This window comes from Zea mays, chromosome 1 (genome assembly GCF_902167145.1).
Source record: "Zea mays cultivar B73 chromosome 1, Zm-B73-REFERENCE-NAM-5.0, whole genome shotgun sequence".
In the NCBI taxonomy this organism is placed as follows: domain Eukaryota; kingdom Viridiplantae; phylum Streptophyta; class Magnoliopsida; order Poales; family Poaceae; genus Zea; species Zea mays.
Genome location: NC_050096.1, coordinates 17,077,924 through 17,094,634, shown reverse-complemented (window position 1 = coordinate 17,094,634; position 16,711 = coordinate 17,077,924). Strand labels below are relative to the sequence as shown.

Sequence of the window (16,711 nt, the reverse complement as noted above, 5' to 3'; positions counted from 1 at the left end):
CCCGAGCCATCTAGGAGGAGGCAACATCTAAGAGTAACAAGCCAATGACGCTTGCTCGGTGTACCACCTAGTGCCTCGAAAATCACCATATGATGAAAATGCACTGTGAGCTCTCAATCTCTCACTAGAATGCAATCCCAGGCAAAGAGTGTGGGAGAATGAGTGATAGGATCACAAATGAGCCCTCACACGAGCTCCACTTCTATTTATAGCCCACCACTCTTTTCTAGTCGTTATGTGCAAGCAGCGCATCATATGCGTATACGCGGACGGTCCGCGCCCTATGGCCGGATGATCCGTCGTACAAGTAACAACTATATTTACCATTTGAAGCATGTCAGAGCTATCAAAAAAGGTAGGTCCGAACGGTCCACCAACCCTAGCCGTATGGTCCGAGACCTGGCAACTTATAGCACCCAAGCACTGACCAAATTGATTTACACAGGCAGATTGTCCGTCCTCCAAGGTCGGACGGTCCACCACTATGGAGCCAGTACTGTCCGGGCACAAACCCCGGATAGTCCGTAGTACATCCGACCAAAAACACACAATTTCTATCCAAATCTGTTTTGGCACCTGTGGAGCCCCGGTCGTACGATCTGCACAAGTACACAGGGACATGTACAAACTTGGACCCTCTCTGGTCAGGACTGCGGATGGTCCGGCCCCAAGGCCCAGACGGTCCACAATACAAATATTTCAGACCACTCCGAAATGAACATACTTTGAACCTCTCTGAGTGGGACACGGACGGTCCACCAACCACTGAACATAACCATGTTCCAAACGCGCTTTTAAAAAGATTTTAACTCTCGAAATTGGAAGTGTTGTTAGTCCTCATTCAAATGCAACTACTATATGCTCTACGAGGCACTAAGTTATACACAGACCAAAGTAATTGACCACTCTTTATAGTACGGCTATCTAGCCTACTAATCCGTTCAATTTCTTCTCTAAAACACCCAGTGACCGGCAAAAGCAAAACCTATGTTACACATTTGCCTTCATTTGATCCAAAACCAATGCTTTAAGTCTCCAAGACATACTTTTCTTTGTGATCCAACCAGCATTCTTATTTCTCTAAAAATTGTTAGTCCACAAATGGTTGTCATTAATTACCAAAACATCACTAAGGGGCCTAGATGGTTCACAGTTAGTCATCACGACTTGTAAAGGGATAACCCTTTGGTCATCTATATAACTATATAAGTCTGAGGGGGTATCCCTATGAACGCATCTTAGATCATCTCATCTCAGCTTGTGACATCCCATCACTCACTACCTCTCTCATAGCAATAACGCCATAGGTAGATCAACAGGAGAACTCACCCTCCACCGCCCTTAACTCATTTGTAACCCATGTACACCAGTAACACTCAAAGACTCTGCCTCAACTAGAGATGGCAATGGGTACCCGAAACCAGAATACCCGACGGGTTTTACCCGATATGAAGGTGGGTACGGGATGATTTCTCTACCCGCAGGTATGTTAATGGGTAAAAACCTCTACCCGTTGGGTAGATGGGTATGGGTTGGTACTACCCATACCCGTCTATCCTGGGTAAAATATACCCGCATCAATACCACTATAACCATCTAATAGAGCCCATCTTAGCTTAAATAAAACCATTCTCTAGCTATCATTTGTCTAGATTCCAAGTTATGTGATCATATGATTTGTTATGTGTGAAGTTGAAGTTTTTTATGTTTATTTAATATTTTGAGTGATTGGTATATTGGAATTTATGACTTTCCTAGTGGTACGGGTTACCCGGCGGGTAAAAATACCCAAGCGGGTACGGGGATGGGTAAGATTTTATACCCGCGAGCATATATGGGTAATCGACGGGTAGAGTTTTTTTATGGGTACGGGTATGGAATGGTACTACCCGACGGGTATGTACCCGTTGCCATCCCTAGCCTCAACAGGAAGTAGAATATTACCCCTTCTAGCAACCTTGGAGAACATCAAATGAGGATGAATGGTTCCATAGAAATGAAAATGAGTTTCTCTTGAACCTATCAAGAAAATGAGTTTCTCTTGATCGTTTGAAGAGGATAAGTTTCTCTTTGAAATGTCAAGCCTATCAAAAGCTAAGATGGAAATTCATGATTATAATGGAGACGGGTAGAGTTTTTTTATGGGTATGGGTATGGAATGGTACTACCCGACGGGTATGTACTCGTTGCCATCCCTAGCCTCAACAGGAAGTAGAGTATTACCCCTTCTAGCAGCCCAAGCCTGTATAAACCTCAGTGTGTGATCCAACGTGCATCCGCACATACCATCAAGTCGCAATCAATGACGATGTCTTGCCCAAAAGCATCGTGTGGGGAACCCCGTGGTGCGCAGTCAAGTCATAAACACCGACATGGGGAGCGGCGGGCGGCGACGACGACACGGCGAGAGAGAGTGAGAGAGAAAGCGGACGCTGGTTAGGGGTAATGCAAGGCAACTTTGTCGAGTGCCCTGAAAGTGCATTCATCCCTTTTGTGAGTTTTGGTGATTTGGATAACAACACATTTAAAGGTCTAACAAGTTTGCTAAGTGTTGAACAAGAAATTCAGTATGATGAACATACTTGAATAGTGTATAATGATCAGTGAACAAAGATTCAACACAAGGTTAAATAACCAGTGAGACAATGCAAATGGATATAATATGATCTCTATATTGGTTTGAATATATGGACAAGACCTGAGAAATCACTACATACATATGATCAGAATAGAGGATGAAGTGATTAAGAGGATTGGTCAAGCCAAAGTGAATAAGATATGAGGAATCGTGAATTGGCTTGACCATATTACTACCAGTCCATATATGCTTCTATGAGAATCAAACTAGAGCTTGATTGATCTTAACAGTTATATCTAGAAGACATTCAAGCAAGGTTCACAATATTGAAGAAATGATTCTCTCAATGGATGCTCAATATGATGTGACTCAAGAATGGCTTGATAGGATGAAGATAGCAAGGAAAGGGCTTCCAGGAACTAAGCGAAGGTGAAGGCCAAGCAACGGCTTGTGGGCCGAGGTACCATGGCTAAGGTGAAGAAGAGAGTACTTGCACTAAGTCGATGAACTAATCATCTATGAGGAGTTATAATATGTTGATGCATCAGTATGGTGACTTGAAGCCATGATTTGTACTCATATATGGTGAAATGGTACAAGTCGCAGGGTTTGATTTGTGTTTGCTTCAAAAGGTGAGACAAAGATGTTTGTGATCCTTATGAAGCAATGCCATGGAGAAATCACACACGAGACACCAATTACTCAAGGAGTTTACTTAAGTATATTTTATTTAACTTGAGTATAGAAATCGTCGTACTATCAAGGGGGTCCAAATAGAAGGTTGGTGTTTGCCAAAGCTCAAGCCTCTATATTCAAAAGCTATTTCGAAAAACCAAAATCCCTTAGACACTTTGTGTATGACTATTGTTAGGATTGAGAAACTGAAAGTGTTCCTGTTGAAAAGCAGTTGAGCTTTTTCAGCTGAGGTGAACTTCAGCTAAGTTGAGCTTCTTCAGCTGCAGTCGAGCTTTTTCAGCTGAGTTGAACTTCAGCTGAGTTGAACTTCGTCAACTACAGTTGAGCTTTTTCAGCTGCAGTTGAGCTTTCTCAACTGTAGTTGAACTTCAACTTCAACTTCAATTGCGAACCTCTTTGACCATACACCAGTTGAACCTGCCTCCAGGCCAGTTGAACTGGGGTTTTCTTCAAAAATTTCTGGTCAAGACCAGTTGAACTGGTCCCCAGGGGCGGTTCAACCGGTCTCTGACCCCTCTGGCCAGACTGCGTAGCAGTCTGCCAGTCAGACTGTCAGATAGGCTGACAGGTCTGCCAGGGGCGGTTCAACCGCCCCCGAGAGAGGTTCAACCAGTTTTGGTCAACTTGACCAGACTGCGCAGCAGTCTGCCAGTCAGACTGGCATACATGCCTGCCAGAGAGGTTCAACCGCCCCTAGAGAGGTTCAATCGGTTTTTGGTCAACTTGACCAGACTACACAGCAGTCTGCCAGTCAGACTGGCAGACAGGCTGACAGTCAGACCAGGGGCGGTTCAACCATCTTGGGCGGTTCAACCGGTCCTTCCCAGAAAATTTAGCCCAACGACTAGTTTTGAAGCCCCACCTATATATACTCACTCCTACCTCTCTCCCCATACAAGAGCACGACTCAAACCCCATTTCTAACTTGAGAAACACCTCTCACTCCCTCACACACATCTCTTGCCTCTCCCATTTCAAATCTTTAGAGAGAAATCTTTGAGTGAGTTTGAGAGATGCGGTTTTGGTGCTTCATCTCTAAATCCCTGTTGCTCTTCTTGATTCGAGCTTTGGTACTACATCGAGTTCTTTGTGGATTCATTACTCTTGGAGCTTCTAGCTCCTAAACGACTAGGTGTCGCTTGTGAGTCTCCAAATCTTGTGGAAGACCATGAGAAAGTTTGTATTACCCGCTCGCTTGAGCAAAGATTAGTGTGTGAGCTTGACCTTTGTGGTCGGCAAAGGGAGGATTAGGGTTGAAAGAGACCCGACTCTTTGTGGGCGCCTGAACGAGGAAGTAGGGCACCTTTTGTGGTGTGACCGAACCTCGGGATAAATCTTGTGTCTCTTGTGTTCTTGTTCATTGTGTTTGTTCGTGTTCTTCGTTCTCTCACCATTCCGTGAAAGAATTGGTCATATCTTTTTTGGTGTGTGGATCTTGAGAAGTGTCCTTCTCAGATCTACTAATTTGAACCATGTGGATCATCTAGGACATCTCATTTTCAAAGATAACTAGGTAAATTTCGAGATCAATTCAGTTTTATATCCCATTATTTAGTTGAGCTCGTGCAAACCAGTTGAACCGGTTTTGACACCGGTTGAATCGGTTTTACCCAGTTTGTTTCTAGTTTTTATTGAAAATGTTTTAACTTGCCTATTCACTCCCCTCTAGGCAACTTTCATGCCTGCGATCCGGCACTCGGCAAAGGATTTTTTTGTCGAGTGTCTTACCCTAGCACTCGGCAAAGTTACTTCTTTGTCGTGTGTCTTACCCTGACACTCGGCAAAATATTTTTTATTTTTCCCACCAAACTTTTTTTGTGTTCCTACATTATATAGACCTAGATGTTCAATTTTGGCACAATTATCAAAGTATTTGCTATAACTATTAGATGTAGTTTATTTAATTGAATTTCTTCGGATAATTCAGATTTGAACAAGTCACTCGAAAAAAATAAAAACAGGAAATGCAAAAATGATATTTTCATGTTATTTATCATAAGTTATGACCTATTTCACGGACATGTCAGAATTTTTGAGCTCTTTACCGATTTCTACAATGTTTCGTTTGAATTCGTAAAAATTTATTAGAAACATATTAAGCAGATGATTCCAACTCTATGTGTTTGCATGCCAACTTGGATTCATGTTAATAAAAGAATATAACACGATCCATGACTTCCAACTTTATGTGTTTGCATGCCAACTTGGATCCAATAGAAGAATATAACACGATCCATGGCGTCGATGAATACGAATTCAAATGGAACCTTGTAGAAATCGGAGTCAAACTGAACGTGATATATCTCAACTGTGTTCACCCCTAAGTCAGTGGCATGAGCCAGAGAGGTGCGGCCCAACTTATATTTTACTAGAACAGGGCAGCGCCCTATCGGGCGCTACAGTCTCCTTAGTGCATTTGTGCAAGTGGCAGATGTTGCCGAGATGTAAATATGTATCTGCGGTAGTCAATGGTACATGTACAAAACACAATATACATCAAAGTCTTGAAGTCGTATGAATACTTTATTCAACAACAGTTACAGTAGTAATGGTTCAAAATTAGCCTTTAAACAAGAAGTCGATTGGTGTAGAGAGGTCGCCTGCAGACTTATCTCAAAGGCATAGAGTGTATTGTCTATGCAATTTCGCCAGTCAACTTAATCACCACTAAGCGGTGCTACTGCATTATGATTACTTTATATGCTCTTGCATGATCACTACTACATAACCAAGATTGACATCTTTTTGTTTGGAACACTAATTAAGACACAGGTTGCGCACTATGGATTTTATCTACACATGCGCACAAGCAAATTGTATGACGCGGCAACACAAACTTGTAGCATTTTAGAGCAATCTTGGCCAATTATCCAAGATATAAATGATAACTTATCACTGATTAATTAGTCAGCAAGTAGCACGTACTTGTCTGCTAAAGCTAGCTTTCATACCTACAAAATGTGCATAGGGGAACATATACTTACACACCTTGCACGAGGCTACCTCTTATTTGTTGATAGTTTATTTCAGATACTGCTATGAATGAAGCGATAACCATGTCTTTTCTAACTCGTCAGATGAAATCTATATTGACTGGGACAAGGCACGGGCTACATTTAAAAAGAAAGGGAGATGGCCCTCTTTTCTGATTTCTTAGCAGATAAGTATGTGAGCTGAACCCCACGACACAACGAGTATCCATTGTCAGAAGAGGTTGATCCAATCAAGAGAACCTAAAGATCTAACCTGATGTTGTGGACATGTCCTCAGTTTACCTTGGTGGGGGTGATTATCATCTTACTGACAGTCTTTGCATAAATTACATGACTGTTTCCATCCGACTAAAGAATTTACAACAAAGACGTATCAAAACTTTTTAATAGGAAAAAGTTGACTTACCGGGATAAAACAACAAATATGTATCATGAATTGCTCCCCCAGACTAAAATTTCAAAAAAAGAATATCAATATTTCAGTTATTTTGTATCATACAAGGATATGTATTTTAGCAAGAAATTTTATTGAAATAAAGAAACAAAAATAAATAGTCAAGAGTGATACTTTCAACTGTGGTGATGTATAACACAAAAGAAAAAACCAGTTTGGATGGGCATATACTTGCCTTAATAGAGAAATAGGCCCAAACATTTGGTTTGCTTTTAAAGTTTAACTCCGGATGGAAAAGACAAGAGAATATAAATTAAAAAAATGGGTAAGCACAGCTAGTCGATCATCAAAAGGATATTATATAGTCAAGTAAACCAACCTCCACCCTTCCACTTGTAGGCTTAAATCCATTATCAGGATCCTCGCCTATAACTCTGACTGCAGCACAATGGTTCTTCCTTTTAATTTTAGGTCATCTAGATTTATGTATTGGATAGCAAGTATAAGTGGAAACTGAATCATTGATTGGCTACCACTTGATTCAATAGTTTCAACTGGTATTGCTCAAAATAGAAAAGGTATATCAATTGCAACCTAAAGATCATCAAAATAAGATGATTCTTGTGTTCAAATAAATAATGATTAAACTACGCCAACCGGGAGTTTGAGTGCCTACCTCTATTGTAGCATCTGATGTAAGCGGTTGAAGCGTCAAATCTTGTGACCTGCTGCTGCAGAAAACCCTATTCACCATGGAAACTGTATCCCACAGGAAATCAAATCAATGATATCTTAGAACCAGGGTTAAATATTTTATCTATTTATGGGAAAAACATTGTGAATTATATGTATCAAACTTTGCTGGACGAGCTGATATAGGTCGGCCATGAAAATTTGCAGTTATACCACTACATATTTGCCTTTCACGGTCTACCGGAACTATAAAAACTTCTTAACAAATTATTAAGTCAAAGAAGTTTAGAAATCCAAGAAAAGTATCTATATATTGCAAAAAAGGAATTAAGAATAACATTGTCAACAAATTAGTTGACACCTATGAGGATATATCAACATATTATGTTTGATTTTTGTCTCTTATCAAATAAACCGAGAATAGAATCACACAAATGGCAGAAAAGGTTCCCTTCATGTTTATGTGGAATGGTTTCTTTAAAAAATGCCTATGCAGGATGGTTAAACTTTAATTCGATGGGTCCATTGATGAGGTCACCAAAGACTGTCATAGTAGAATGACACAATGACAGCTTTTAAGCAGAAACATCTTATAGGTTTGCTGCAGTTGGCAGAAGAGGGGTACTCTTTTTAGATATTTTTTTAGTTCATCAACAAAGGTGTGATCACAGTAGTGCTGGTTGACCATTAATAGAAACATAAAAGTAAATGTCGCAAGCATTACAGCATGGGAGTAACCATTACAAGCTACAGAAACCAAAACACCATGAGCATTTCGGTGCATGTGCGGATAGAGAGTTTAGCAAGTACCACTGTAGGAATGATACTCGGCAGTTTAGCATCAGCCTCTTTATCTGACATGTCAATGATAAGCTTTTGCAGCTTCTTTGAGCCATGATTAGGTTATATAATTTAGAACCCATCGACCGAGGCAATGATTAACAGGTAAGAACTAGTAATCACGCAAGTATCTAATCCAAGAACCGTAACAACACTAATATCAAGAACGAACCTTACCTAAGAATTTCTCATTATGCGCCTCCATGAGCAGTGATCCCTCTAGCTGCAAGCAAAACTAAATAGTTGTATCAACGAGACACTAATAGCTACTCGCAGAAATAAACAACTGCCGCCATTGTTGAAGCATGAAGTTTTGTATGTCGAAAGATACCTTGCAGGAGAGGAGGCGAATACAACGGTTGTCGGGTTCTTCGTCAATGAGTAGGACAGGGCAGACCTCAAGCGCAAAGAAGTGGAGGCAATACACGTAACACCGGAAGGTGGAGTCGTTGACACGCTCGGCGTCCAGCACCAAGTCTTGGGTGGTCGGCAAGCTCATGTACTCCGCTGCAGGAGGCAAGTAGACATGTATCTCTACTCTCAAGCGACCCCTCAATAGCGAGCAAGTAGAGACACTGAAGTTTGGGGACAACTCGAGAGGGGGAAAGGCTCCGGGTACCCAGCGGGCGGGCCAGCTACTGGACGGGGATGAACTCGGAGCGGCAGGCGACGAAACGCGCCTTGGGGGTGAACGACGACGACGACGAGACGATGGATGGCGATGAGGAGGAGGAGGAGGCGCGGACGATGGCGCGGGAGCGGTGGAAGGCGGAGGGGAGCGGAGGCGGCGAGCAGAGTGGTGACATGGCAGTGGCGAAGGGGAGCCAGGGCAAGGGCATGGCGGTGGCGGAGGCCGGATGGAGGCGAGACGGAGACACCAAGATGCGAGGAAGAGAGGAGATAGTACGGGCGGAGACACCAAGATGCGAGGAAGAGAGGAGAGAGTACGGGAGGCCGTGATCACTCAGAGCTGGATTGGAAAACGATTTCAGGTCCAGACTCCACGAATCGGCACGCCCGCGTTCGGCCGTACGCGGGAAACGCGGGGAGCGCCCCAAACGGGATCAGGTTTTAATAGAACAGATTCCTTTGTTCCAGGGTCCGCCACTTGTTAGTACATGCGTATGCGTATCAATTTCAGAAGCATCGGCCGGTGCTTATTTTGATCAATCGAAACACAACAGCAACATCTATTGCCAACCGTCGAGTCTTGTAATATCAAAAGACATTAAAATTGCACGTACATAAGGCTCACACAGGACCGGACCGGACCGGAGTACTTCCATTATGGTAGCACAGCGTACGACTCCCTCCCTTAACCGCTACTTAAACAACAAGCAATAGTGCAATACAAACGAACAAAGTTCAAACGTACCTTCAGAACGGTATAGTAACACTTGGTGCATGCATGCAAATCGACCGACTGCGTCCTATACCATATCATATCCGATCCATCATGCATCGGTGAAGTGCAGCACTGCACTGGTAGATAGCGAAGCGAGCGATAGATAGATAGCAGCCATTGCATTGCAGGTACGTGCTAGGCGTCCATGCGCGCCGGGTACTGGTCGATGCAGTCCAGCCAGGGGCTGCGCGCGGGGCGGCGCACGCGGCGGACGGCGCGCCACACCGCGCTGTTGCACTTGAAGCCCGACCCGAAGGCGAGCTGCCAGACGCGGTCGCCGCGGCGGACGCGGCCCTTGGCCTCCAGGTACGCCAGCTCGTACCAGATGCTGCTGCTTGAGGTGTTGCCGAAGCGGTGCAGCGCGGCGCGGGAGGCCTCCAGGTCGGCGTCGCGCAGGCCCAGGTTGCTCTGCAGGTGCTCCAGCACGTCGCGGCTGGCCGCGTGCATGCAGAAGTGCTCGAACGCGCGCTTGAAGTCCGGGATGTAGGGCGCGGCGGCCGAGGCGTCCCCTGGGGTGGTCGGCGGCGCCGGCGTGGAGGCCTTGGACGGGAACAGGTGGCGGAACAGCACGCCCGCGAAGAAGAGCAGCTGCTCGGAGAAGGGCAGCACCAGGGGCCCCAGCGTGGTGATGTTGGTCTTGAGCGCGTGGCCGCCCACCTCCAGCAGGTCGCGGCTGATGGACAGGCCCTTGATCCGCTGCTCGTCCTCCTCCTGGTACACGGAGCGGAAGGCGCGGTCGTCCGCGCCCTTGTGCGTGCGCACCACGTGCTCCAGCTGGTACTTGGCGCGGTGGAAGTCGCGGCGCCGGTTGGACAGCAGCACCGCCGCGCAGCCGGCCCGGAAGAAGGCGTTCGGGATGAGCATGGAGCGCCGCTTCCCGGGGTACCACGTGAAGGAGACGGCCTCCGTGCTGACCACCACGGCCAGGCCAGCGCCGCTGGCCTGGAGCATGTCGCGGGCCAGGTCGATGGCGATGACGCCCGCGCTGCAGCCCATGCCCCCCAGGTTGTAGCTCAGGATGTTGCCGCGCATCTTGTAGTGGTTGACGATCATGGCGGACAGGGAGGGCGTCGGGTTGAAGAGGCTGCAGTTGACCACCAGCACGCCCACGTCCTTGGGCCGGACGCGGCACTTGTCGAACAGCTCGTCCAGCGCCGCGAACATGGCCGTGGACGCCTCGGCGCGGCCCTCCTTCATGGTGGCGCAGCTGGCGTTGGGCTCGAACACGCAGCGCGGCATGTACGACTCGTCGCCGATGCCGGACTTGGCCAGCAGACGCGACTGGAACGCCAGGCTGTCCTCGTCGAACTTGCCGGACTTGCGCGCCAGGTCGATGAACTCCGCCTTGGACACCTGCGTGCAGTGCACGTGCACACACCAGCATCGCGTCACATCAGAATCGCATGATTACATATAGTACTGCATCATCGTCTGCAGCTGCTGATCCATCCATGCATTCTGTTCCCAACCAAAACACAATCTCTTCTTCCCTGTACGTGTTCCGAGGCTGCGAGAAGCAGCAAGCACAACCACATCATCAGGCTACACCCTTTGGAACACACGGCTCATTGATTGCTGGGCCGATGGACCGAGCGCCCAACCGTTTGTGATGGGTGTGGTGACCTGTGACCTCAACCCAACGGAAACCGTTTTCTATCATATCGTACCGTACCTGCCCCGGCCGGCCCATTCATAGCTGTGGGCCCAGAGGCCCAACGCTCATCTAATGCATGGGATGAGAGCCTGCAAACTTAGCGCTGACTTCTAAAAAGTCTTTCAGGCACATTACATGCTGATAATGACCGATTATGTTGATGGATCGGGAGGTTGGAAGGATTTTAGATTCATCAGAGAGTAGGGTTTTTCGGGCATGTGGATGTGCTCTGTCGGTGTAGTGTTTATATGGATGCCACTGTCTGCAACATTTATGGGCCTTCAAGTGGTGGCAGCTGGCCAATGCTGTGACCATATTAAAGGCCCAGCACGGCCCTGCAATGGTACTCTACCAGTGCAGGTACGGGTATAGAGCGTGTAGATTGTACGTCCACCGATGTGACAGGCCACATCACATGGCTGCTAGCTGTGTATAAATGAGTTCATATACCCATGTTTTAATTCACCCTTCCACTGCTACCCCTTTCTTATTACCCATCTTTGTATGTCCCTGCAACTTTGCCTAGTATTTTATTTGTCATTCTAAATATTTCAATACCTTCTATATCATTAGGATGCAGTTTTTCACCCTTCAAACAGGAGTGTTAGTGATATAGAAAGGATTGCGACATACAATCTTATTTTACTTTTCTATACCAGTTTTGATGGCATGGAAGAACATACATCTATCCCAGGAAGGTAGATCAGATGTGACATGCCTTCCTTGTACATGCATGTACTTGCGTGTGAGCGCCATGACTATCAAATGTGTGGCAAAGTAAGCAGTAGCAGTAGGAGGCTAGGAGCTTATAATTTATACTTCCTTCGTTTCTTTTTAATTGTCGCTGGATAGTTCAATTTTGCACTATCCAGCGACAACTAAAATGAAACGGAGAGAATATATAAACAATCAAAGAAAGTAAGTCAGGCTAAGGAAGAAATTAAATAGGCCTGAAGCATGTTTAGTTATTACTACATCTAGCTAGCAGCATATGACTATATAAATATATTGCACGCAAATCATATGTAGCTAAGCTAGTGATGGACAGGAGTAGTACGCATGCTGTATCTATGCATGCACGCACGCACCTTGAGCTCGTCGGCCGGCTTGTAGCATGCGAAGTCGATGAGGTACACGGGCCTGGGCCTGGACATGATGTAGACGGAGATGGTGAAGGCGAGGACGGCGAGGAAGGCGAGCACGGTGGCGAGGTCGTAGGTGGCCTCCCCCCACACCTTGCGCCACAGCTCGTCGCGGCTGAGGCTGCCCAGCTCGGCGCCGCACACCAGCACGATGACGGGGATGGTGGCCAGGTACACGCCGTGGCTGATGAGGTAGTGGTACCCGAGGCGCACGTACTTGAGGTTCACCGACTGCAGGAAGTCCGGCAGGCGGCGGCGCACGCGCACCGAGAAGGCCGGCGAGCCGGCGTCCGGGCCCGACGGCTCCACGCCGCGGTTCACGATCTCCGTCGACAGCAGCGCCTGCTCCTCCCGCGCCATGATGGCCGAGCGATCGATCGATCTATCGACCGACCGAAGCTAGCTCGCGCGCGCTGCTGCTGCAGCTGGTATGGATCCGGGGCAGTGGTGGTGGTAGTGAGAGGTGAGGGGAGTGGAAAGGGTCCAGCTAGTATTATTGATATATAGCAGTACTGCTAGCAGGAGAAGAGGAGCGTGCAGCTGGGTAGGGGAGGAGATGGCGGGTGGGTGGGCGGCAGTTAATGCCATTAGAGAGCAGGGCAGATGGGCAGGGACGGACTGATCTGATCATCTGATGGAGGGGGGGAAGCGGGAGGCGGGAGCTCCCGCCCGGCTGCTGCTATTGTTGCCACAGTCCCAAACTCCCAATCCCACCCAGGCACCCACGCAGACAGGAAATGACAGCCGCAGCTGCTGCTGGCTGGACCGCTCGTCTTCATGCCTTTGCCTTCCTCCATGCATGTAGAGTATCTTTATTTTATGTGGGACTGACATGTTGTCCCCGATGAACGGCAATAGGTTTTTTTTGCATGTTCGCCGACTGTCTGATCAAGGTACGTACTGATATGCATGTGGCCATGTGGGTTTAGGATTTAATCCGAAACGAATTGTTTTTTATCTATAAATTGCAGTTACATATTCCAACAATTGATTTTAATACGAACCGAGTGATTGCCAGGCACACGCATCCAACCCCAGGCGGACGACTGGCATTGCTGCCTGGGCCGAGCAACGTTTTGCGGCCATCAACTAAAACAAGTCTTAGACTATATACAACAGCTTACACATATATACTTATATTCAAACACCACTCTACGAACTATACAGTCTACAGTACAAAATAATGTAATACAGTGCTTATATGGATAAACTTTGGTTGAGCTGCTGGAGTCGGCCTTAACTGCATGGTCTTCCACTCTTTGTTGTGTGTGAACGTGCAGGGCCGATATCAAGGGGCTGGTGGCTCCAGACCCCATACATCCATAAAACTCTATTTGATAAAGAGGTAGAGGTTAGAAGATAAGGAACGGGGAAAAATAATACAGAGAAATAAGCACCCATTCTATTAGAGAAAAATGACAAGAAAGGAGAAGGGAGAAAAATGAGCCTTCCTACCGGCTTGTGTTGCCTCCATCACTAATGACTAATGTTTTTTTTTGAAATATAGGATTGGTAAAATATAGGAATAGAAAAAATGTAGGACTGTCCTAAAATAAATGCATCTAAGATTACTTAACTCTATTTATTATTTTTCATTTTCTCTATTTTTAAAGTCACAACAAGAATCCAAAAAAAAACCTGCTGGCAACGGTAACTAAGCTGACGAGAGTTATTTAATCTTCGTCGTCTGACATCCTATCTGAATTCCTATTGTCAGTGTAATGATTGTCTCAAAACAACTTTTATACTATAAATTCTAACCTTGTTTTTTTTAAAAAAAAATCTAGAGGTGCATTAATTACTTGTTGGAGAACATACTTGTTGTCATTTTATTGTCTCTTGTTTTTTCAAATACTATACAGTATGAAGACAGTCTCGCCCAACTTTGCATGTTGTATCCCTCTATCCCCAGATCGTATACTATGCTTGGAGATAATCAGAAGCCCCAAACCACAAGTGCACATCCGCGTGGACATAGGATGTATTTAGTTAAACGTACAGGAAGGGATCGAAGTAGTGACCATATTTTCTATGATGTTTAGATGAGAATCGCGCGGGGAGCAAGATAAATACCGAAGCAATTTTTTTTAGCGACGTGATTAAAAAATCGAGTGTCTCCACCTTAGACCTTAAATCAAACACCGCGAGGGGGGTAAATGCCGGTGGAGACGAGACGGTGCTTGCAACAGCGCATCATGCTGCCTCTAGCGCCTGCACCTAACCTCTCGAGGGTGAAATGAATTGGCCCTGTCTGTCTGCTAGTCTCAGCCACAGCTGCTGCCCACCTCATTCATTCCGATTCCCTGTGCCGAGGCGGTAGATACAATACAAGAGAGGAGGCTGATTCTATGGTGGCTCAGCAGCCGGATGATGAGCCAAACTGGTTGGGGGGATTTTATCCTAGCATTGTGTTCGAACCCAAAAATGACCGTGCGGACGGTCCGGCCCGGAGGCCGGACGGTCCGCGGTCCGGACCGTCCGCGGTGGTGGCGCGGACGGTCCGCGCGTGCGCAGAGTCAGTTAGGGTTCCTAGTTTCTCGCGGGATTTGTTACCTAAAACCGCGGGATTAACTCGGAAATCAGTTGGAAGCGGATCCAGACCTCCCCCTTTATATAGATGAAGGGCTACGGCCGATTAAACCCCCAACAATCGAACCAATACAACTTCTATCTCGCATTTATTTTCAGCACAATTAGGAGTAGTTCTAGTCTAGTTCTAGTTTAGCCCTAGTTTAGTATTCCAATCCCCAAATTCTCTGTCTCTCCTCGACTCTACGTCGATTAGAGTAGTCTAGGTCGGCCGGCCCGAGCCTAGACAACTCCTAGGATCTCTCCTCCCCGACGGGGTCCCTCCCGGGAGCGAGATCCAGGCGCCGCCGGCGATCTTCCGCCGCCCCTGCGCACGCGCGGACCGTCCGGCCTCAGGGCGCGGACCGTCCGGACGTCAGGCAGGGAACCCGGGCTCCTGCACCAGGTCGCGGACCGTCCGGCCCTGTGCCGCGGACCGTCCGCGCCTGACCAGAGAGCACCGCCGCCTCGCGCCAGGTCGCGGACCGTCCGGCCCTGTGCCGCGGACCGTCCGTGCCTGACCAGAGAGCACTGCCGCTGGTTCTCTTGAGTAATTGGCGCCTCCAAAAAGGTGTCAACATACTTTTGGCGACTCCGCTGGGGAAGAAGTTGCAGATCTACAAAATTAGGCTTACATGGCCGATTCTAAAGATCTCAACAGTGCTTCTCCAAACAGCAACACAAGGCTGACTAATTTATCGGCCGCTGAGCATAAAAAATTAGAAGATGATGTCGGGGACCATAATTAGGGGTACCCTCAAGACGCCTAATTCTCAGCTGGTAACCCCCATCAGCATAAAGCTGCAAAGGCCTGATGGGCGCGATTAAGTCAGGGATCAGTCCGCACGAGTGACTCGATCACGCTTCACCCGAGCCTAGCCTCGGCCGAAGGCAGCCGACCTCGAGAGACTTCCGTCTCGCCCGAGGCCCCCTTTTTATGGCGGACACATCACCGGCTCGCCCAAGGCCTTGGCTTCGCTCAGAAGCAACCTTGACTAAATCACCGCACCGACTGACCAAATTGCAGGGGCATTTAACGCAAAGGTGGCCTGACACCTCTATCCTGACACGCGCCCCCGGCAGAGCCGAGGTGACCGCCGTCACTCCACCGCTCCACTGGCCAGTCTGACAGAAGGACAGCGCCGCCTGCGCCACTCCGACTGCAGTGCCACTCGACAGAGTGAGTCTGACAGGCAATTAGGCCTCGCCAAAGGCGCCACGGCGAACTCCGCTCCGCCCGACCCCAGGGCTCGGACTCGGGCTAAGACCCGGAAGACGACGAACTCCGCTCCGCCCGACCCCAAGGCTCGGACTCGGGCTAAGACCCGGAAGACGGCGAACTCCGCTCCGCCCGACCCCAGGGCTCGGACTCGGGCTAAGACCCGGAAGAAGGCGAACTCCGCTCCGCCCGACCCCAGGGCTCGGACTCGGGCTAAGATCCGGAAGACGGCGAACTCCACTCCGCCCGACCCCAGGGCTCGGACTCGGGCTAAGACCCGGAAGACGACGAAACTCCGCCTCGCCCGACCTCAGGGCTCGGACTCCGCCCTGGCCTCGGCCGGACGACTTCCGCCTCGCCCGACCCCCTGGCTCGGGCTCGGCCACGGCAACTGAAGGCAAGACTCAACCTCGGCTTCGGAGGAAACCCCACGTCGCCCTGCCTAGAGCACAGACCGCCACGTCGACAGGAAACGTCATCATCATCCTACCCCGAATCGACTCGGGTCACGGAGAACAAGACCGGCGTC

At 47.8% G+C, this 16,711-nt stretch overlaps 1 protein-coding gene and 1 pseudogene across 1 annotated transcript; both read right to left on the bottom strand.

The window, feature by feature from the left end:
- Positions 1 to 6,314: 6,314 nt before the first annotated feature.
- On the bottom strand, positions 6,315 to 9,000 carry LOC103631793 (uncharacterized; annotated as a pseudogene).
- A 411-nt stretch (positions 9,001 to 9,411) lies between these two features.
- LOC100283031 (uncharacterized) lies at positions 9,412 to 12,840 on the bottom strand. Its single transcript, NM_001155933.2, has 2 exons — positions 12,342 to 12,840; positions 9,412 to 10,952 (listed from the first exon to the last, which is right to left on the bottom strand). The coding sequence occupies exons 1-2, from the start codon at positions 12,753 to 12,755 to the stop codon at positions 9,735 to 9,737; spliced, it is 1,632 nt and encodes a 543-aa protein (NP_001149405.2). The 5' UTR covers positions 12,756 to 12,840; the 3' UTR covers positions 9,412 to 9,734.
- Positions 12,841 to 16,711: the final 3,871 nt, after the last annotated feature.

What these genes read in the sequence shown, in the direction of transcription:
- LOC100283031 (NM_001155933.2), bottom strand. Translation starts at nt 12,755, where the DNA reads ATGGCGCGGGAGGAGCAGGCGCTGCTGTCGACGGAGATCGTGAACCGC. An exon ending in AGCCGGCCGACGAGCTCAAG is followed by an intron (nt 10,953 to 12,341) that starts GTGCGTGCGTGC and finishes CACTGCACGCAG; the next exon opens with GTGTCCAAGGCGGAGTTCAT.